The sequence below is a fragment of the Rhea americana genome, unplaced genomic scaffold (assembly GCF_003343005.1).
Source record: "Rhea americana isolate MKP2758 unplaced genomic scaffold, rheAme1 scaffold_123, whole genome shotgun sequence".
Classification (NCBI taxonomy): domain Eukaryota; kingdom Metazoa; phylum Chordata; class Aves; order Rheiformes; family Rheidae; genus Rhea; species Rhea americana.
Window position 1 is genome coordinate 2,698,034 of NW_028185295.1, and position 23,626 is coordinate 2,721,659.

Consider the following 23,626-nt stretch of genomic DNA (forward strand, 5'->3'; position numbering starts at 1 on the left):
GTAGTCTCTAGGCCATTTCTTTCTCTTGTTTTTGTCTTAAAATTGTTTTCTCTGTCTGTTGCTCGTGTTGTGGTCATGAACATTGGTGRGTGTAAAGAGGCAAGGTTTTGAGGGAGAAACAGTATTTTTTATCTGGAGAAAAGTAGACCCATTGTTGGACACTTAAATCCTTTTTTATGGTCTGAAATTTGTCATGTCCAATAGAAATTTGATTTTTTGTTTCCAAAGTTGTCTTTTGAAGATTTTCTGCTGGTTGCTCTTGAGGCTCAAGCCTGGTGGATCATCTGTAGAGTTTTTTATTTATTTATTATTTTTTAAACAAATTGGAGTTCTGTATTGGAGGATGGTGTAATCTATGATTGATTTGCTTTCTAATGAGGAAAGCCATTGACTTAGGACTTTGGGAATAACAATCAACTGATTCCTAACTAGGACCAGTTTCCTAAGCTGCCTGGGATAGTGATTTTGAGTTTCACAGAACCTCCTCTGCCTCTGAGTTTTTTTAATGCTGATCTCCTGCCCCAAGCATAAGCAGCCCAGCACTTGCAGCAAAAGGTGATGACTGCTAATGTTTAGTATAGCTACCAATATTTGCATATGTGTATGTGGCAGGAAAAAGGCTTATGAAATCATTCTTAGCTGTTTTATCAGGAGGGATGAGAAACAGCTGTCTTGAATGTTCCAAAAAGAAAAATCTCTGCATGCAATTTCATGTGTGGATTTGTGGCAATCAGCAAGATGGAATGTAATCTGTTGGGGGGAGGCTGTATCATTATTCAAAGTGAGGTGGAGATGTCAGAATAACCATTGAAGGGTTATGAATAATGGCTTTGTAGCACCTAATATGTTCTACTTTTTGTTATTCTTTTGTTTGTTTTAAAACTTACACCTCCTCCTTCCCCCCCCCTTTTTTTGAAATATCTGTGTGTTCATATTGACTGAATGTGATTGAAGAAGGACCATCATTCATGTTGCAGCATGATCTGAAAATGCTCTGGAGAGCCTAGAATATTCCAGAGAGATAGACAGAAGAGCTGTGTGTATGGCTTAATAATCCCTGTATAAGTCAGTGGGGCTGCTCATTTTGACTTCACTCAGATCTACAGAGAATTTGAAGCCCTGAAAGCATAGTGATAGCTAACAGAATAGAAGCTGTTAGGTCTCCCTCTTCTGAGCGGCATCCTCCCTCTGCTGGCTAAAGCGAAAATTTAAAAGCTAGAATTAATTTTACTTTTTTACACTTATTTTAACAACTAGGAACTCTTCCAGAGAAGACACCTCATCCTAACAAAAAAGAAGTTTCCACCAGGACTGTGCAGGGGCAAGATCTCTGCAGAATCCTCTGTGGAAAACTTACCCTGACTTTACTCTGGACATCACCATGCCTTTGCTGCCTTGCTTAAAGAAAAAGAAGTCGCCTGTGCCTTTAGGCAGGAGTGTCTTTCAAAAACACAACCCATCTGTCCAGCAGAACTACCAGGCTTTGCTAGAGACGTGCTTGAAGAATAAGTGCCTGTTCACAGATGAGAATTTTCCTGCTCACATCAGCTCTATTGGAACGGGGGCGCTACTAAAGAAACTCCCCCCAAAGCTACAGTGGAAGAGGCCACATGTAAGTGATTTTCAATGAATATGTTCATGTAAGAGGATGATTTGAGCTGATAGCCAGCAAATATTTAGTTAGGACTGAGTGACCTACTCTTACACTTAGGTTAAATTAAAGCCTTCAGATACTAAACTTGTTGTATTGGCTGTTACTTGGAAGGTGGGGTACGTATCATTTCACAATTGCCTTTGAAGCATTTGTTGCCAAAAATCAGAATCAGCCTTGTTAAGTTTGTATCTAGTTTATATCCTGCTTGGAACAGGGAGGGAAAGCAGGTGAGGAAAGAGCAGGGGAGCCAATGGCCTCAGGGCAGGCAGCACTCTTTCAGCTCCAATGATCCCACTGTGATTCTGTGGTGACAGTTCTCAGGACCATGATTCCTCCTCCCACATTCAAGATTTTGACCGCTGGAGTTTTCAGACAGTTCTTAGCCTTTGGCCCTTGTCCTGTGGGCCACATACTGTGTGATGCTGGAGGTGTTACTTTCACAGGCAGTGGCAGGTGCCTTATCCTCTTACTAGGCTGTTTTTTTTTCTTCTCAACTGTTTAGTCTTCTCTTTATTGTACTTAAAGCATTCTTTCCCCAGCTCCCAAGGTTGAGCTTCTGCCATGACCAGTAAGCRACCATTTATGAGTTGTTTTTAGTTCCGAGGTCTCTGTTTTCAAYTTGGGCCCATATTTCCAAGGCCTTTGCTGTTATCCCATGCTTAAACAGTAGGTCACAACAAGAGACACCTGGTACCAAGCTCTGGTCACACAGCAGGTTCTCAAAACAAATTGATAACAAGTCTAACAGGCCAGAACTGGGGCCTGGCACAGTTAGCATAAGATCTGGTAGTTTAAAGCCTCTGGCCTATTACTAGCAAAGGCAATACTGTTCTTTTTGGGGCACTGAGCAACACATTGAAAGCCAGATCTTCCTGAAAGTGATGTGTAGATATATCTGAGAATTTCAGGACATCTGAATCTTTACATTCCTGGGTCCATAAGGCAATGCTGATGGGTAACAGCAGATGGCATCTCCTAGTTAGTTATACTCTGGTACTGGTTTAAACAATGTATTAGAAGGGCCAAGTTTCTGCAAAACTCACAAGACTCAGCAAGAAAATAGAAACACCTTTGCAAAACAAGCTGGAGAGCTTGGAAAGGTCAGCCTTGCTTCTCAAGGTTTTATATGTAAGTCAGTTTTCATGGATGGTTTGTGTTGAGGCAAGATAGAGCTAGAGGGCAGTCTTCCAGGGCCTGAGCAGGGTTCTGTCGGGCACAGAGGCAGAGGCTGCTGTTATCAGAGTAGAGGGAGTCAGAAGGGAAGACCAATGTGAATCCCATCCTCAGTAGAGCCCTTCAGATCTGTAATTCTGTCCTCTGATCCCAGAAATACTGGAATGGGCTTGAAGTCTCCTCTCTGTCCTAGATCTGCTACTCTAAAACTGATCTGCTACTCCTGAAAAAGGCTGCTATTTGTTCTGATGCCATCCTTTGCCAAGGAAAAGACTCTCTGAGGAAGGATACTGTGCATCCTTCAATCCCTGTGTTGCAGAGAAAGTGCTCAGATTGTGCCTTTCAGCCCAGAGGCTTGTAGCTTGCTGCATCCGTGATTGATAGCCTGCAAACGGAACACCCAAGTTCATCATAGATAGGGTTTGGTATCTAATTACTATAAATGCCTTTTGAGGGTTTGCCATTTCTCTGCTACTGCCCAAAGAAGAAGCCAACAGTGTGAAAATCAGCTTGAGCGATTTGTGGGTCGTAACAATGGAACAAATATTTGACACTTCAGTTATTAATTTGACCCCAGAGGTATTTCTGAGAGGAAAAGAATAATGCATTTTGTTTCTGAACAATTATTCATAAACTCACTCTTGCCATAGCAAGAGAAATTTCTTTAGCAGCTATCAGTAAGCTGGAGCTTAATTGTCAGTCAGACCAGTTGGAGATGTGAGAGAACACAGCTACTGTGATGAATTACAGCCCTGCAGTCACTGTCTTCATGCACTGAGCCCCAGGGCTGATGGAGGAGACAAGCGTTGTGTGGAGATATCAGCCAAGTTAGCTGAGGGTTGCAGCAGCTGAGCTCTGCCTTTGTAACCTGGTTTGGCTGAAATTTGTGAAGAGCAATTACAGAGGGACTGGGCTGGCAGACCTGAAAGGTTGGTCTCCTCAGTAAGGTGTTTGTAGATACCTATGGTAATGGGCTGGTGTCAGCGATGCATACAGTTGGCCCCACCGCACTAGGAGATGGCTGGCAACTACACCTTGTGTAGCCCACTTTTACTAGTGAAGCTAAGCCATTGTAGCTATAACGCCTCATACAGACAGTTTTGTCGCTTTTGTTAGGGTTTAATTGCAACTTTTCATGTATGCATATGCTTGGAGAAAGGCCTTCCTAAAGTTACTAAGCTGCACTGACAGTCATTCTTAAATAAACGCCCACATGAGATGCTAAATGGAATACATATGGTATCTTAATAGACATTCTTATCTCATACCCTCATAATCTCCCTATGCAGTTCAGATTCCTATGCTCAGCCTAGAGACTCCCAAGAAGCAACCAGACTGGAAGCCAATGTCTGTTGATGCTGCATCTGTGYACCACTGACTTATTTCAGAGACCAAATTCCATGTGGACCAACCACAAATGCATGCCCAGGTTCAAGTTACTCAGAGCATGTGATGACAACAAAGTTACACCTGGACCAGATCAGTGCTTGCTGGGACAAAGCTACCCTATCTCAGTATTATGAATAAGCTTTAGCCAGGCAGAATGTTTTGGGCCATATAGCCATGAGGTTTTTGCGTCCCAGTCTGGGAACCCACTGGATCTCTCATTTCATAAAATCRCAACTCTGAAGTCAGGCAACCACTGACTTCGAGCTCGCTTGTGAGTGACTTGACTCTCTCCCTCTTTTCTTTCTGGTCTTGTGCTTCCCAGGATTTGCATAGCACTCCAGTATTTTATGCTGCAAATAGAAAGCAACTTGATCTCTGCCAAGGATTAGTGGGTAAGGAAGCTCCTTTGTGTAAATATATATGTATTTATATGCAAGAGAACACTTGAGAAAAATTTTTGACCGTATAAAATTTAGTATATAAATAGAGAGTGCACATATCCTAATTATTTCAGTTAGCATGATGTAAATGAATCAATTATTAAGATGAAACAGGCTCAGTAAAAAGCCTGGCAAGCTTCAAGGTGGGATTTAATGGGTGAGAGGTGTCTCCACAAGCTAAAAGTGGCACTTTATTGCTTCTGTGCATGCTAATGCTGGAATAGGAAGTGCCCATGTAAACCTCTTGATCTGTTATGTTGCTGCTTGATAACTGAACAGGGACTACAAAAGCAGGAAAATCTGAGACTAATGCTATCTATGTACTTAAGACTTAGATAGTGYGGGTACATTCTCTTCCCAGCTTTGCAGATGGGAAAATCAATTTTGTGCCCATGTTACTCAAGGTAAAAGGATATATTGGTATCTGCCAAACACACAGGATCRGGATTAAATTAATCAATCTCTTATACACAAAGTCTGATAAGTACGGTCTTGCCTATGAAATCCATTGAAAATGATTTTTCTCTTGTGAATGGTTAATTTTTCAAAAAAAATTTTTTTTTAATAGTGTCTTCTCTAGAGAACAAAAAAACCCTCTATAGTATCAATAAAAAAAGAATATTTCCATTGAGAGCTATTTCTTGTTAGATTTCATATTTAACCACACACTATCCAAAACAAAAGATCACAAAAGAACGATTCTAAAACAAACAGAATCTGGTTTAATAAAGCACACGGCTGGATTATCTCATTTTATATGTCTTTAAAATTATAAAGAAATCAACACAATAGGTCTTCTGCTAGGATCTTAGTGGTGTTTCTTGACTTGGCTGACAACTCTGACTTTTTGGTCAACTATGTTTGTTTATTTGTTTTGATGCAGAGAACTGCTGGTTCCTTGCTGCCTTGGAAGCACTGACATTCCACCAGGATATCTTGTCTGCAGTTGTGCCACAAAACCAGAGCTTTGACAGGAAATACGCTGGCATTTTCCACTTCCGGGTATATCTTCTCCCCTGCAACGTAGGAGGTCCTCAGAAATTCTGTGCCATGCCATGTTTGGTGGTGTCAAATGTTACACCCCTAGCTAATTTGTATTTCACATTGGCCAGGGGAAAGCAGCCAGGAGGTGCCCTAGTCTGGAGGGTAGCCCATCACCTGTGCAACAAAGCGCTGCAGGCAGGGAATCARCCATGAGCCATTCTGAGGATATGCTTCATCTTGGCCTGTCTCTCCAGCTGTACCCCATGCTGATTTTAATCCAGCCAAAGTCTTCCCCATTCCCCAGAACTGTTTTGGAACACTTTTGTCTGTGGATTCTGCCTCTCTCTTCCTCCTATACGCAACTTTCTGGTTCCTATTAAGTTTCTGAGGCTTTCTCTAGCTGCTGTGGCAACTGCCTCATCCTGTTTCTCTGCTGCTCCATCCTTTCCCTCAAGCTGTCACAGATTCTCAGCCCCACTTCTTACATGGCAGCAGCAGTCCTGAAACAYTTGCCCCAATCTTGTACCCCTCTTTGCCTTGCTCTTACTGCAGCTCTGCCACCCTGCTGTTAGGAACTACTTCCCCCCTGCCCCCAAAAGCCCAGCTGTACCAGATTTCCCTTAATCTCCCTTTTATACCTGATACACAGTTTGTTTTCTCCTCTGCCTAGGTGGGACTGAAAGGTTGGCTAAGTGGGTGAGTCAAGAAATCCCACTGACCCAGTGCTATCCTCCCCACAAGGCAGCTCAGTTGCACTTGCAGCTCAGCCCCAATACCTTTTCTGTTATTTCAAGGCAAGGTTTCTTCTAAGGAAACAGCAGCTCATTCTTTTCCCCTGACAGTTCTGGCACTTTGGTGAATGGGTTGATGTGGTGGTTGATGATCGCCTGCCAGTGAATGAAGTAGGGGAGTTGGTCTTCGTTTCYTCAGTCTATAAGAATGTGTTCTGGGGAGCCCTTTTGGAGAAGGCATATGCCAAGTAAGTGACTCTTTCCAAGTTATGCCAATAATGTCTCTAAAACATATTGCTTGGTGCCTACGTAGTTTGTTCTCACTTATAAATGTATCTCCTAGGCTTTGCCTCATTTGGAGTGTAGTAAATGTTTTTCATCTTTCTATTATTAAACAGTAAAAGCTGCTACTGTGGTAGCTGTTATCAATTGAAGCCCTTGTACAAAATCTAAGGGTTCAGAAGTAGGTATGAAAACAGATCTATCCCGGGTAGTTGTTGTCTGAACGTTAGCATTATTTGGAGTGGGTTGGCCAAGGTGACGTCTTCCTTGCAAGCACTGCAGAAGAACTGGAGGCCACAAATAAAGATTTTCAAAGATGACTAAGGACTAAGATGACAAGGACTAAGAAGGAAGCAACRAGGCATAGCTGGTGGGCCTTGTTGTTCTTGGGCTGAAATTGTATGCAGAATAGAGGAGAATCCTAGAGAAAGACCACATGAGAGAAAATTATTTTTCATTTGGCATAGCATTAGGACAAAAAGAAAGGAGGAAGTTGCTCAGCTGTGGTGAAGAAAATCAGGCTAAAAATTGAGCTTTCAAGGCACAGTAAATACAGCACAATTTCTAGTGAGATGTTCAGGCAACATTCTTAAAGGCAAAGTTATCAGAGAAGTCATGATGGGCATGTTTTCACTACTACTCAGGGAAGATATTTAGGAAGAAAATGAGTGAAGTAAGGAGTCCCTTTCAGACTATGGCCAACCTTGGAGTCAATTTGCCAGATTTCTCTCTTCTTAAATGGCAAAAATGCCCTAAAACAGAACATGGATTACAGCTTTCCTTTTGCTTTTGCAAACCTTTATTATTGGTTTTCCTTAGCATGCTGGTCTCAGGTTACCATCTGCCACTATATCCCAGATAACGTACTGATACCTCTTTTGTTAGGCTCTACGGCTCCTACGAAGATCTGCAGATTGGGCAAGTTTCAGAAGCCTTGGTGGATTTCACAGGTGGTGTTAATATAACGATCAAGCTGGCAGCAGCTCCTCCTGATCTGTGGGATATCATGACAAGAGCAACCTACAGCAGATCTCTCATGGGCTGTCAAACACATTTAGGGGTGAGACTTGCTGTGACATCAAATGGCCTCACAGCTAAAAGCCTTTCAAGACCTGTTTCTCTCTGCTGAGCTAGTCATTGTGACTGCTCTAAAGAATCAAAGCTGTTAAGTTTGAGTTTCTGTATAAATCACAATCTTGTTAAGGTTTGCACATGGATTCTCTGCTGCCCTCAGCTTCCTGTATGTGTAGGAAGTGACTTACCTATCAAATACGCCTATTAATTAAGGACCTGCTGCATTTTCCCATTTTTGTTAAATAAATATTCCATTTTTACAGATGGAGTACTGAAGTAGAGTCATATATTAGCTTATAGTAAGATTGGAGAAGTCAGCACATGAATTCAAACCTTGTCTTCCAAGCCTTAAGCTGACCTTTCAGCTATTGGAAACCCTAATACTCTACATACCTAAACCTAACTTCTTGGACTTTGAAAAAATGAGCTGATCTYTAGCCAAAGATCCCCAGTTTACAATGGGACACTTCCTATCAGCATTCCATTTCCAACCATGCTGCAAAATATGGCTGTTAGGTGCTCAGACCTATCTTTTCTCAGTTCAAAACAGTCTTCATTTATTTAAGGATCATTGCTTATGCGGATGCAGGTCTCTGCTGTTGGTATGAATCTGCTGTGTTTTTAGGGGTAGAATAGAAGGTTTATTTTCCTTTTGTTTCTCATATGCAGACAACAAAGGTCCTGAAGAACGGGCTTGTAGCTGGCCATGCCTACACGGTGATTGGTATTAGAAAGGTAAGAACAGCCCTAATATTCTGTGTCCAGACTTGTCTGGATGTCAGCAGTTTTTGTTGCAGTCATAGGTTAAGCCCTTAACTAGGGGAGCTGTGGTATATTCTCCCTCAATGCCATTCCAAATTCTCTCCCTCCTTCCCCCAGTCTAAGTCTAAAAGAGAYTGAGTGCATTGTAAAGATTCCCTTTGAAGCGTGTCCATTTAGCATCATGAGCTTGACATAAGGGAAAATTAATGGACAGAGCTCAGCATATTTCTAAGGGGGGGAATGAGTCACAGGGCTCTACTGAACAGCATCATCTGCAAATGCATCTTAGCTGCTAAGGAGGAAGCAACTGGCCTTTAGGGAGGCTGAGAGGCTGAGATGAAACCTGCTTGAAGTAAATTGTCTTCTCCCAAGGTCAGAGGAGGGATGACAGTGGTAAGGACAATTGAATGTAAGGGCCAAAACATGAAAAACTGCACGTGGAAATGTGAGTCAAGATTAAACAAGGGAATCAGACTGGGCTTCTGTGCAGAGAATATTAGCTAGACCCTACTGATCTGCAGAGAAATCATTGGGGAACCTCTAAAGATACCTAGTCTACAGGCATGGGACAGGAAAATAAAAGTTCCCAAAGAGCCCAGCTCCAGCCTTTGCCTCCTGAATTGATGGATGACCGTCTTGTCCAGCTCCAGAAGGATGTTGGCAAGGATGGCAAGGGATTTTGTGAGGTTTTGGACATGGGATATGGATGTGAGGGAAAGCACACCTCAGCAAGAAGTACTGGGGAGGCTGGGAGAAACTCTCAGGCATGCGCCAGCTTGCTCAATGTGTCCTACGTACGGCAGGAGGGTATTAGACGTGGACTTTATCAGCTACATTGCCTGTCAGTCTGGCTAGCACCTCTGATAGAGTAAAGGGCAGGAGTAAGAGATGGAATGAGCATGTGGAGCTAATGTGAGGTCAGCTGTTCTGCTATTTGCTGTCAGTATTGTTCCTAGTCAGTCTGCCTTTTCTTTGATTGTGGCATCCCAGTTTGCAAGGCACTCATCTATGTAGTCAATCCACTGCCTGCTGGTGGGACTTACCTTTCATAGCAGTACAGTCCTGCCTTCATATAACCACAGAGTGAATAGATGTTGGGAAGGAGGAAGAACATGCTGTCAAGCCTCCAGTCTGTGACTCTGGCTTCACTTATAAAAAGTAAGGTAAAGCCTTTTAATCTTTTGRTACTTGCATTGGGAGTTGCATATTGATAGCTTTTATACTTGTGTCTGTGAGAGCAAAGCCATTCCGATATTAATATCAGACATAGTATGGTGATGTAAACCAGATGAGAATTGCTGAGGCCTTAATAAGCATAGTGTTACTGTATTCTGCAGGTGACCTGTCACGGTGGACCAGAAAACTTAGTGAAACTGAGAAATCCGTGGGGCAAAATCGAATGGAAAGGAGACTGGAGTGATAGGTGAGTTTAAAATATGATGCTGAGCAGGACGGAAAGTTTCTTGGAGGAAATATGCTGCCATCTTCAGGCATGAATTAGTGCTGAGAGTAGCATTAAGAGAAGTAACAGTTGCTTGCAACTCAATGGAGTTACATTTTTCCAGCAATGAGTGCTCATGCAGTTGGGTTCACTTCATATGTGCTGCTTCAACAAACTGGGTTCTGTTTTTTCATTCTTTGAATGTTAGGGGAAACATCAGTTGCTTACCATATTGGTGTGATCTGAATGGCATTTGAAACCACAGGGGTAAGTTAGCTGTTCAGGACACTTTAAACAAAAAGTCTATTTGAAGGCACACAGTCCTTTGTCACAGAAGACGCTGTGCAAAGATCTCCATGTTTTGCAAAAAGTGTTGGAATTGTGCCTGTGAAGAAGACCTCCATCCTGGCTGTTTGGGGGAGTAGGATTGGATATGAGAGGAGGCAACTAATGAGGGAAATGGACCCTGTATTTATATCTACTGGATGTTTTGGTTAGGACCATGAAAGACAGTGAGTAGACCATAGGAAATTGTAGCCGTATTTCTTCCCCGAAGCAAAGCATGTTCCTTCTGTCCAAGCTTCACTTAATTCCCTGCACAGATTCTGCCTGCTGAGATTGGGGATAGGGATGAAGGAAAAACCCAGGAAAGTACTGGAGATGTGAGTGACTCTCACCTTATCTGCAGAGTGGTAACTTTGCTCTGGTGCGTGTCTGTTGCTTGGTGACAATATACCAGCTGTTCCTGTTGAGGAGCATAACGAGGAACATACCGTAGCCCTGTCTTTTAAATGATTCCCAGCTGCCTCTTGTGGTGTCGTAGTCATTCACTCATTATGCCAAATGCTCTTCCTATTATATCTCCTCAGATATAAAATGAACCAAAAAGCAGATCTAGAATTTTATATTTTAACCACTTGGAAGCTGCATGTATCAGTGAATGGACTGGCTGATGGAAATGGAGCATTTCTGGCCTCTGCTGGAGAAGCTGGAGCCATTTACTTACATCTCATGGGATCTGGAATGCTTGTGGAAAGCTTTCTAGGGCTGAAAGCACAAGGGGCTTCTGTTTAGTGAGAGAGAGACAAGGAGATGTGTCAGGGCAGGGATTTGACCTGTTTTTATAGAGGAAGGCTATGTCCTCTACTTCGAATTTGAAGACAGATTTGGTTAGTTACCCTATGTTTTTGCCTTCAGCTCTTATAAATGGGAGTTGCTGAGCCCAAAGGAGAAGATTTTGCTGAGGAAAAAGAAGGAGGATGGAGAATTCTGGTAATGGCATAGTCTTGTCTCTGCTTTYGCTGGTAGCTCTGGGGCCACACTTGGAGCTGAAGTAGTGTCTTGCTTTTTCCCATTGCCAGTTAGGCTGAGGCATGTGTGATCTGTTTTRTAACAGCCCATGCTTGCTTGCTTGTCCTTCTCTGATGTTGTGAGAAGCACTAGGTGTGCTGACATGGAAAAGATGCACTGGCCTTAAATGACAGGAGGAAGGGAGAAGCAAGGCACTGCCCAGGTCTCCCAGCACTGTCTGAGACCTGGGCAGCTTTCAAGGACTTTTGTCCTGCCTTCTATTTTCAAGATAACATAAGAGCTTCCTGAAGCTATTTTTCTTCTTGCTTCTTTACCACTTGTGCCACGGGGTGGCAATGTTGCTGCCTGTGTCATTTCACTGTGATCTCTTTGGTGGTGGTATTTTAATCTCAGTGCTGCTGTCCTTTGCTGAAACTTCACTTGTGCATTTGCTACTACTAGATGCTGCTGTTGGAGCAGATATTGCTTCTTTCCCACCTAATGAAATACGAATATTACCATATGCAACACAGAATGCTGTGACTTCTATGTTCCTCACTCCCTTTCCTTTTCATGAGCCGTATAGACTAAAGTAGACTGCTGACAATATGTTTCTTGGCACTCTTTCTCCCAGGATGTCACTGCAAGATTTTAAGATTCATTTTGTAGATCTGATGATCTGTAAACTAACTCCAGATTTGATGAGCCAGGAAGATGGGAAGAAGTGGATGTACTCACTGAAGAGTGGGAGATGGGTTAAAGGAAGCACAGCAGGAGGAAGTCAGGGATTCTGCAGTGGTGAGTGGTGCTTAGGGCTCTTTTGGGGGCCTCTGAGGTGACACTTCTCTACTGACTCAGTTGCTAGCATGTTATATACCTCTTAACACAAAATTGACAACAGAATATCCTCTTCCTCCTTGATTCTCCTCACAAACATCAGAAATAAGCAGATAACTGACTCTGACTAGCATCTGCTGCCACAGAGGCTGCATTACTTGAAAACAGGGCAGTGGGCTGGTTATGGCATGGAATGAGCTGCAGGAGTCCTAGGGTCAGTTGTCAACACTGAACTACTTTAGGACTTTAGACTTGTCCTTTAAAAATTGCTTATGAAGGTGCTGAGGATGTAGTATTTTAAGTAAAGTGAACGGAAAAAGCAGAGRCTCAACCCCTCTGGAAACAAAGGGGGTAGGGCCTGAAGTCAACTACCTTAGAYACAAGAGGTGATAGAGGAATAATAATACGTTTATAAGTGAAATAAACTCTTGACTACAAGTCAGCAGAAATGTGGTTCCTTGTCTGTGGGCTTCACCTCTGTCTTACACAGAGAGTTCACTGATAACCTTGTAAACTGTACCCTAAGATCAGACTCTTGGGGATCCGAAGGTCCAGATGCCCTGTGACCCATTCAGTCTGAGGCCAGGCATTGTGTAGGAAGATGGCAAGCAATTTTGTGCTGGAAAACAAGGTTAAACAACATGTTTTTTTTTCTTTTGTTTCCTAGACACATTTTGGATGAACCCCCAGTACTGGCTCAAAGTTTTACCTGCTGAAGACAGTAAAAAAAGCCTGGGCTCCTGCAATGTGCTTGTATCCCTGATTCAGAAACACAGCAGCAAACACCGGAATCGAGCTCATCACCTTTTCATTGGCTTTTCCCTCTACAAGGTGTGAAGGAATGTTTTGTCATTCTTGTTGGGTTTCTTTGAATAATYTAGGAAACTTCCCAGCCCTTGCATATGGGAGAGCTTTACAGATCTTGTAGTGCACAGGGTGATCCATGCTCTTTATTCCTTGTGTATAGCCAGGTTCCTTGCACAGGAGGGCTGAGCTCCTGCAGGCTCTGTGCCCAGGTTTTTGCCTCTCCAGCAAGCTGGGTGTCAGACTACAGAGCAGTGGAGAAATGCCTTTTGCTTCAGAGCATGCTAGGGTTTATTTTGCCCTCCTTGAGAGTGTGTRCAAAGGTTTGGAGATGGTGTCTGGAGTCTCCTTATAGCCTAAGATTACTGCCCTTAGGCTATTTCCAGCCATGGCATAGCCATACTTGAGCGACATAGGTATGACGCAGCTGCAGCCCCTGTGTGGGTGTTTCAGGTTCTCTATGTATTCCTAGGGAAGCAGGTGTCACTAGCAGGAGCTAAAGCTTCCCCACACAAATTTCCTGCTTATCTGAGTGCCTTGTAGAGCCACTCTCCTCCCTTTGAATAGGGCTGCAGCTCTTGCTGCTGCTGTGAGTTTGCACAGTTACTGAGAGATGACTGTGGGGAAAGGTCTTCTAATGGAAAGCTAAGGTTTCAGGAGGTAAAGATCCCAGTGGGATCTACGTAGTCACTTCCCAGTGCAGCAGTATGGCTGTGTTGTCTGTGACTCAGAGGGCTCCCAAGCTAACAGATGCTATATTTCTTTTTTTTTCCTCTGTAGATGGGCCAACAGGTGAGTTCCTTGTCAGTGGTATTGGTTTTTTGCTGGAGGATCTGGGCTGATGCAGCTGTTGTGGTGGTGTCAATGGATTGGGTTTGCCTTTGTCCTTTGGCCAACAACTAACAGCAGTGTATTCAAGTTCAATAGGGCATCACAGTAAGTAATTGTTAATGCAGAGATATCAACTGACTTTTCTGAAGAACGGCCGTATCAAGAAGGCCCAAATATCTTGAATGGGAGCATTATTTGTTCAACTTCTGCACTGGGCTATCCTAGGCACTGGAAGCAGCATCAGCATGTTGTCCTTCCTGCTGTTCCTCAGGTTCCTTTCTGGCCATGGATGCTCTGGAGCAGATACTGCAGGTGTTTCTTTTGCTTCCTGAGCCCAGCCTTTTCTTTAGCCAGGAGCCTTTGGGACCTGAGAAAAGGCTCTGGAAATTAAACCCCCACATATATCCCAGTTTTTGCCACAACTTCAGGGTAAGATTGAGCTCCTTTTATTTTGAAAGGGCATGTCTTCTTTTCCGTTACCACTCGGAACACCTCTAAAATCAGAGTCCCCATGAATTTGGGTTGACATAGAACTAGATTGAGCGTATGGTAAGGACAGCATGTTCCTTGTTACTGTACTTTCAGTATGGTAACCTTATRGAAAGATACTAGTCCTTCCTGAGTTAAATCTTTTTGGTATTATCAAGGCTACAAGTGAATTAAAATTCCTAGCTGAATGTGGTCCTAGCACACTGCTGTGCAGCACCCCTGATAATAGAGTAGGAGAGAGGCTGGTGGCAGCCCAGAGTTCAATTTCAAGTTTTATCAGTTGCCAAGATCAATACTGAGAGATGGTGATCTAAGAGCCCATAAGAAATTAGAATTACAGCAACATGGTATTGACTGAAGTATAAAAACTTTGCATTTAACATACACAGCATGAAGAAGAGCAGCCCTGTACCCTTCAGAAGCAAGATTGCTCTATTAGTGTTAAAAATACTGACAAAAGAAGAAGAATAGCATCTCTGCTACTAGGCAAGGGAATGAAATGGTTAAACGTCTTGAGGAACAGCCAAGATGAGGAGGAAACAGTGGTCTTAAGTGGTGGATTTATTTATTTGGCTTGTGTACTGGGTACTCAGTGGCATTAAAAATCAGTTTAGTGTTGCCTGGGTCAATGCTTGATCCGTTTTCCCATTGCAAAAAGGTACCCGCAAACCAAAAAGTCTGAGAGTCAAGAATGCAGATCAGGCACATGTGCATAGAGGCAGAGATAGGGATTAGTTTGCTTCTGTGGTATGTTCAGATCACAGGTACTCTTAAAAAGTCATCTACTCCCAGATCCCTAGCACAAAGGACAAACTGGAGACAGTGCTCAGTACTTACAGGATAAGGGGAGAGCTTTGAGTAGGGAAGAACAGTTTCTAGAGCAACTCCTACCAGCAACCACTTCTCCAAATGTGGAAATGACTTTTGCAGTAGCTTAGGATGGCAAAAGCTACTTTTCCTCCCAATCCACACTGCTGTCCTTTGTAAAGTCTATTAAGTTGTGGATAAGGTTGCAAGAAGTTCATTCTCTTCAATTTTAGAATTGAGTGGGGATGGTGTGTGGTGAATGCAAGCATGTCCTGGCAGGAGACAGAGCACTTCATTCCCTGTTACCTACCTGTGCTTGTGCTGCAGGGAAGTCCAAGGCATCAAGGCAAGCTATCTCTGTCTTGCCTGCGACTTCTTAACATGTCTTTTGTCCRTTTGTTCAGCTAGTGTGGATCACATTTCCTTTGTGTTTCTTCCCCTAACAGTTCCAGGAAAGCAACAAAAAACTGCCTCCAGCGTTTTTTACTTGGCATCAGCCTGTGAACAAACACCAGCTCTTTGTGGATGAGCGGGAAGTGACTAGGGACTTCCACCTGGAGCCTGGTGTCTATGTGATTGTCCCATCCACCCTGGAGCCTCAGCAGGAGTCTGAATTCATCCTACGAGTCTTCTCCCGGAAGCATGTTCTTCGGTGAGATGCTGCTGCCCCTCTGCTGGCAGCTAATTCTCTGGGATGGTGGGACAGCAAGTCTTTCTAGTCCAATGGTGAGGGCAGTGAAAGAACTTTACTATGCAAAAGACAAAGCACTTTATCTTGTGCAGGGATTGACTGTGGGTCTTGATTAGCTTAGGATGTTCAGTGGCTGAGGCACTGCTCCGAGAAGAGTTGAGCTGGGCCTGTGCAAGATATTCTTGCAAGAACCTCGTGTTTGAGACTGGAGAGGGAAAACACTTTTAAATGCACCATCAATTTGCTATCAGACCTTGCTGGCAGTGGTGAAGTGTTTGCTTGTACAGGAAAGGTACCTTGGAGATTTCAAATTCTAGAAGCCCTTGGGAGCCTTATAGGCAAGATCACTTCCCCAAATGCATCTGTAACACCGGGGGAAATTCATATGGTGCAAGAGCAGGCTGTGGCCCTTACCTAGGATAGGGGGTGCCACTTGTGATGAGACAAACGGGAAACTCCAGGATATCTCCTTAACATGCCCCCTCTTTCACATTTTCAGGGAGATGGGTGGGAACCCCAGCTTCACCCTGTCCAAGGTGAGTTAGTATGGGGGAAGTGGGAGGTCTGGGGTTCTGTCTTCAGCTCTAAACTTCAGGTTTTTCCTGTTGCTCTGTCCTGCAGAGAGGCTGAGTGACAATATGAGTGCTCGTGTTGTGGCATTTCCAAAAGGGCAACTGGATTTACAGGCACAGTCTCTTTGACCGTGTTGACAATTGTGATCCAATGCTGGTAGGGTGGGGAACAGTTATTCTGTCCTTTTTTTGTTAGTTGCCTTTTATGCAAACTTCTTTCTTTTAGTGGAATTATCTTACTCTGTAGTTTTTTCCCATCTGTGGCTTGGGGAAGAACAGACAAGGAGTCTACCACCCTTTTATGCCCTGAAGGTTTTGAAGATATTGTGGGATCCGAGCAGTACTTCTCTCGTGCAGTGGTCCATAGGTTGCTTTCAGAATAACTGAACTCAAGGGCAGTGTGGTTGTATATATCTGCAACTAGTGCAAAAGAGTGAGGGAGTTGCAGCACAGTCCATTCCCCTGGCGTAAACAAGGGCCTTCCTTCTCTTCATATCTTTCACTCTCCCAGATAAAACAGAATAGAGACCCTTCTTTTCCTTCTTCTCATGGAATGAGCCCTATCCTTTTTTCCTTTTCAGGCTGCTGTGGAAGAAAGATGTTTCTTCCTTCTGGAGTGGTGTTTGAAAAAATTTGAGTATTTCTTTCCAATCAGTAGCGTTTCTATGGGATGGAAACTAGCCAAGCTATGAGCTGTGTTAGTGACAATAGCACTGACTGCAGTGATAGGGAGAAGGTGGCAGGATGGGGGAAGGAAGTACAGTTCTGAGAAAGTGTCTTCAGTGATTGTCTTGGATTACACATTCTCTTCACTGAATTAATGATTTTTCTTATATCTTAAAGGAAATTGTTGATAGGTATGAAGGCAAGATTTGGGAAGATTTCTTCACAAAGCATTTTGAACAGGTAAGTGCATGTGTGAGCTGCAAATGGCAAGTCCTCCAGGCTATTATGTAACTCTACCAAAATAAAAGCACATGGATGTACAAAGGAATCTGGAGGTGAAAGTATGGGGAAGAGAGAAGGGCCATGGGAGTTTGGGATAAGTACTGGTTCCATTCAGCAGGTTTGAYTACAAAGCAGCAAGAAGGCTTAGGAATAGGTTAGCACTGATGAAAGGAGAATCTCTACACAGCAGGGAGTGAGCTCCTGGAACTTCTGCTGCAGGTTATTGTTAATGTGACACAATCAACGGGCTTAAAAGGGCTTAGACAAAAACGGATGGGACAGCAAGTCCAAACAGATACTAAAGGACCAGACAGAGAGGTACCTTCTAACATCTCTAGTCCCAGGCTCACATGCTTTCCATAAATAATCATTTGCATCCCCAGTGGTGGGGACAGACTGCTGGGCTGCAAGGACCCTTCCTACCATGAAGGATATTTTTACATTCACTGGGGAAAGTCACTTATTAGAGGAGAACACCATCTGAAATATTGGCACTTACCTTGCATTCCTTCATCATAGGTTGACGGCTGCTAGGTTACTTTGTGAGGCAATGTAGATTTAAAGTGTCCCGTCGCCTCCTTTGTTCAATAATTCTCCTAGTGCAAGATAAATCKTCTGGGTGAAAGATTCTTGTCAATGATCTCTGTGGCCTGATTTGGGAAGGAGCTGACCTCTGGTAGCCCATTGGCTGCTCTGAGAGATGCACACACTTAACTTTTTGGAAAAAATTGCGTTTATTTAGCAAACTACCCTGTGTTCAACAGTCAGAAAATTTCAGAAAAGCATGTTTGCACTTCTTATAGCAACAACTTCCATCAAAAATATTGATTAAAAACAAGCATRTGCTTTTTTAAGATTTTGATTTTGAAAATGATTTGGCTTTCAGATGTGGTAGAGGTTGTCACATACTGCAAGGTACTGGTCCTTTGCTGTCAGGAGGCACAAGTATGCGCAGGCATGGGATGGAAGTACTGTAATTTCTCAATGCATTACCCTGACATATCTCGATGATCTGAAAATAGGCTTTGACTTTTTTGAAAAGTGATACTTAAATAAATTCACTAAACATACTCAAGTTTCCAGTTTTTAGAAACTGTGACATTTGTTTAACAAGGGGGAAACCTTTGCTTTGAAAAACATAGAAAGGAAGTATTCCAAAATTTCCACTTCTGCATTTGCCTGTAAATTATAAAAGGGAAATACTTGAAGCAGCTCTCTTGACAGTGTGCTTGATGGGACAGATAGCCCCAGGACTTAAAGGTTAGTGGTCTGGATCCTCACTCAGTTTAAATCTGTACTATTGCATTGATATCTGTGGAGCCCTGAGAACAACACCAGAGCAGACTGCAGCTTCTGCTGGCTGAGTGCTTGTCATATTCAAAGGGACGACTCCTRTTGACTTCCACGGTGGCTGGAGAGGGGCCAGAAAAGCAGAGGATGAAGACGGGACATGCTGAGAAAACAAAAGAGAGAGAGAACTGATTTAATACCACATATATAAAAATTCTCTTCCATATCATAGAATCCTGAAATAAATGCTGTTCAGCTYCAGAGGATCCTGAATAATGTATCTTGGAGAAGTAAGTACTAAGAAATAATGTTTCTGTAGAATAAACCCTCTTAGAGAAAAGCCTCAGCTGCTGCACCTGTTTYTTGAATTCTGGGAAAAGAGAAACTGGTTCCAGTTTAACTGGACTGGCTGTTCTGATGCCTTGTTAGATTTCTAAATAGAAAGGATTTGCTCAGGATGTGAATCAAGATGGTAGAAATTTTACAAGTGAAGCTGCTCTAATTTGAATTTCAACTGCTGAAAGAATGTGGGGAGAGTGCAGGTGTAGATATTGCTGTGTAGATGCATACTCTGAATCTGACCTCAAACATGGCTTGACCTCAGCCTCTATTCTGAAACCATATCTCATTTCACTCTATGCCACTGCAACAGTCTTGGCAGTCCCTCTGTTATAAGGTGTAAAACATTAGCCTGGTCTGGAGCAGTTATGCAGTACGAATGATCTTTATCTTGATATGCCTGGTTCATGATTGCTATTCCTCCTGATTCTTCCCCACTACGCACTACATAGAGGTGTTCCTTGCTCTCTTTGTGTTTGGGAGATAAGATGGCAATTCAGGGAGCCTGCAGTGCCTGTGTAACTCTCACTTGTGAGAGCCAGGTGAGCACTCAGGATGTTCTTATGTGAGGACCATGACATACACTCCATGCAAGTGGCAGCCCAGAGCACTCTACAAGCCTGTAATTTGGTCTCTAGTCATTAGTAACTGTTCCTGAACAGCAGCAAGGTATTGCAGTGACTGTGTCCCCTGAACAGCAACAGTGCAGTTACAGAGCTGCAGATTGGTACAGTTTTCCTTCCCAGATTCTTAACTGGTAAGAACCTMTGTGCAACACACACATGCACAGTCCAGCAGTTATAGGCAGCAAAGGTGAATAAACACTTGATGTGATCCCTTTAYCGCTTCAGCAGAGAATGTTGGTTGTTGCTGTCTTTTCTGTGAAGGTGGACTGTAGCTGTTGTCTAATGGTGCTCTCTTTTCTGCAAAGGCGGACTGTAGCTGTTCTGCCTTTCCAAAGTGACCCACCAGACATTGTCTTATCTGTGRGAAGTTGACTTAGTTGATAAGAGATCAATTTTAAGGCATTCCTTTAAAAATTTTACAGTACTTGATTCATATTTAATGAACAGGGCTATTGCARGATTAAAACATCTTCACTTTCTGCAGAAAAGGACTGATGAGTTACAGTTTTGTCCTCTGCTCTGAGGAAGTCTGCAGACCATCTGTAATCATGATTTGCAGTGAGATTAGAGTTTTTCTGTTACTCCTCATGTGTTTTCAGTGATGCCTGCCTGTAAACTTTTAATTATTTTAACAGAGGCAGTGTCTGTGAGATGGAGACACTAAGCACAAGGGTTTCAATTAATCTGCAGTGCTGTTCTCCAAAGCTCTTCAGGTCAAGTGACTTTGCTCAAGGTCATGCAGTAAATTTTGTTCGGGATTACAGCTTTGGATGTCCTTTTCCTTCCATTTTCTCTAATAGCTGGAAATAGTGCACCATATTTCACTCCGTATTGTATGCCTGCAGGGAGCAGGCTTTTCTGAGACTAGTAGAATCCATCCCATTGCCTCATATTTTTATCATCATAAATGATGCATTTTCTTAAGTGGGTGAAAAGCTTCATGAAGGCTTTGGGGCCTGAAGTCTCTCAAATGAGGGGGAATTTTGTCAGCCTCCATTTTTGAGTGCTGTCAAGTGATTCCTCCAAATAATATTTCCTTTTCTCTCCAGATTTCCAGAGCTTTCATCTGAAGTTCAGTCTGGATGCCTGCCAGGGYATCTTGGCACTCCTGGATGTATCCTTCTTGGCATGAGTGATATATCTGACTCATTTAATACTTTTACCTGAACATTATTTCTTGGGACAAATAGGATGTCGCTGATTTCTTTACCATGAGGCTATGTCTCTGCTTATTGAACTTCTCACTCTCCATAATAACAGTTGTGATGGGATGGAATTKGTTTGGGAAAGGGTTAATTTCTGCTGCCTTTGAAATTGGCAACAGGCTTCCACTGACTTTCAGTGGTAGTGGGATCAAAGCTGTGGATGGTTTTGTGGGCTAAGAAATCGTTGTCCTCATGTTATAATTGTGTGAATGTTAGAGTGGCTATGAGTTTTCTCCTTGTGTTTTATGTAATGGGTGCTCTTTGACATTTAATTGAGGTGTTCCAACCTTAATTGTCCCATGAAGCTGAATGCCACTGGCACACTAAGTATTCAGGAGTTCAGAGTCCTGTGGAAGAGGCTGCTTTTCTACTTGGTACAGGAATCATTTGTGCTTTCCCCTTACAATATCTCCCTGCTTACAATCCCTTCAGCATTTTCTGCTTTTTTACCTGTTTGCTTGGATTTTTTTTTTCTTCCCTAAAAAGTTCCTTTTTTCACCAGGAAGTTTTCCAGAAAAGAGACATTAACAGATCTGGAAGCCTTGACTTGGTGGAACTGCATGCAGCTGTACAGGAGACAGGTGATCCCACAGCACATCATAGCAAGTCTCATCCTCAGAAAAGCCCAGGCCTGGGAAACATCTTGAGGATTGTAGCAGAGGCCAGAAAGAGTGAAAAACGTCACAGACTGCATGGTCTCAGCCATCTCTGCTTCTCTCTTTAGCAGAGTTTTTTTTAAAAAAAATCTGAAAATTATTTCACTGTGATGTGCTACTTTATTTTTGCCCCACTGCAGCCTTATACTGATAGTAATCAGAGACAAAAGCATCTGTCTAACCCATTTTTTAAATCTCTTCCTGTTCATTATTAATTTCACTTTAAAAGGCAGTGGAGGGTTGKATGCATGTGGGAAGTTTGATCCAGCTTGTATAAATTGCTAGCTCTGCCAAAGGCAGCAGCTCAGGCACTGGACCTGCAAGTCTGGGACTTGCACAGAAGTGATACCAATGCTGGACATCACTAATATAAAGTCTGAAACTTAATCTAGAATGGAAGACCTTACACATAGGTCAAATACCTGGGACAAGCTTTAGTGCTGTCACTGGGCATTGTGTGGGAGCTGGTGTGTAGTCATCTAATTCCTTTTGCAGGTTTACAGCTAATATTATCACTCATCTTTCTGGTGATTGGTCCACCCAATTCATCTGAGTTAGTGAAAGTGCGGTGAATAATTCAGAGGGACCTCTGCTGAAACAAACTAAAATCCCAGGCCACGAGTATGAATWAATTCCATCTCTTGCAAATGCTGCTTGACATTGGATCTGATGCTTTGTCTACCAGTTTCCTCTGGATTTTCTTTTTCATCTTCTTTTCTACCCTCTTGGGCAGTATTGCTGTTAAATACAGCTGCTGTTACTACCTCTATTCACCCATATGCAAAGGATGCCTATATGTGTTTTATTCCATGTCTGGGGGCACTGTGAGTAGAAGAAATTATCTCTTCTAGATCTATTTCCACTGGGTGGTCTGACCTGAACTGGTCTTGCTTAGCTAATTGTAGGGGAAATTTGAGAAAGAGAAGTGTTGGAGAAGGAATGAAGACCAGGCAGCTGCACGGACATCTTATAACAGTTGGGAGTTGCCCTCTTATTCTGTTATTTTTCTTTTTTTCTTTTTCTGAAGGCATCTCACTCAGCAATGAAGTCTGTAACCTGATGGCAATCAGATATGGCAATCCTGACTTGCAGATCAGCTTTGAGAGCTTTGTCTGTTTCATGCTTCGAGTGGAGATCATGGGAGGTGAGGCTAGTGCTATGCTGCTGGGCTGCCCTGCAGAGCCCCAGCCCTTCCAGATCTATTCCAGCTGGCAGTGGCAAGGTTAAAATAGAAAGTTTGGGTTTCTTCTCTGGTAAATAAGTGAGGAGTAATCAATTCAAAGGAAGGGATAGATACAAAGGAATACAAGCTCTCCATCTTTAACTTTCTGCCAGTCACTTTCCGCAAGTTGGAGTGATTTCTCTCCTTGCAGGGAATAGATCTGTACCAGCTGCTGTAAAAGAGGTGAGCAAATTATAGAGGGATGCTGCTTGTTTTCCAGGAAGCAGAGGGTATTGGAATATACCCCTGGTGGGACTGCAGACATGAGGATGAGACAATTCATGCTCCAGACTGTGAGCACAKGTACTATAGATACTTCCTGTGTGTCCCAAACCGTAGTGGATGAGGTTGGGACTTCCAGAGGTGTGACAGCAGTATCTGAAAAGCATCTGCTGAATGGACAGAGTGACATGCCAGAGTTTTATTTCAGCTGTATCCATGTCCCAACTCTCAGGGATCATCCAGTGTCAGAACAGGGAAGTTCACAGCCACACCCACACACAGAATAGAGCAAAACTCTACCTTTTGAGGTTTGTCCTTAGAAAGTGGGTTTCGGCCGGTGTTGGCCTCTTGGCTATAAAGTTAATGCTTCTTATTTATTTCTTACACAGAGGCCTTTCGCAACTTAACGCAAGATGGCAAAGGAATATACCTCCGTGAATCTGAGGTAAAGCCCATTCCCTGAGTGCAAGTTCCTTCTGTTACAAACAGCACTATGTGCTTTGTTCTGTAGCCTTAAAAAAGGCGTGTGTTTTTTTTGTTTTTTTTTTTTTTTTGTTTGTTTGTTTTTTTTAAACCTGATCACTTAAAGTTTAGGTTTGAAAAAGCAGGGAGCTGCAGGCTCCAATTCCTGTGCCTTGTTATGGCTTCTGCTGTGGCTGGAGACAGGAAATCTCTGATGCCCCATGTTCCAGTTCAGTAGTGAATATCACAGAGCTCTTGCAGCAGTGGATGAGTTCAGCCCCCTTTCTCCATTGTTTTGCAGTGGATGATGATGACTTTGTACTCCTGAAGCTGCGCTGTAAAGGAGAGGACAATCAGGCCTGTACCGCAACAAGGAAGGGTGTTTTCTATCAACTTTCTGTTTGT

General features: G+C 43.0%; 1 protein-coding gene across 1 annotated transcript; it reads left to right on the forward strand.

The window, feature by feature from the left end:
* Positions 1 to 1,381: 1,381 nt before the first annotated feature.
* On the forward strand, positions 1,382 to 23,572 carry CAPN14 (calpain 14). Its single transcript, XM_085325785.1, has 20 exons — positions 1,382 to 1,612; positions 4,539 to 4,608; positions 5,540 to 5,658; positions 6,483 to 6,619; positions 7,539 to 7,713; positions 8,397 to 8,462; positions 9,827 to 9,912; positions 11,128 to 11,202; positions 11,855 to 12,018; positions 12,725 to 12,888; positions 15,435 to 15,640; positions 16,179 to 16,215; positions 17,095 to 17,157; positions 18,722 to 18,779; positions 20,504 to 20,568; positions 20,965 to 21,033; positions 21,162 to 21,240; positions 22,343 to 22,459; positions 23,149 to 23,204; positions 23,523 to 23,572. Exons 1-20 carry the CDS (start codon positions 1,382 to 1,384, stop codon positions 23,547 to 23,549), a joined length of 2,064 nt encoding a protein of 687 aa, XP_085181911.1. The 3' UTR covers positions 23,550 to 23,572.
* Positions 23,573 to 23,626: the final 54 nt, after the last annotated feature.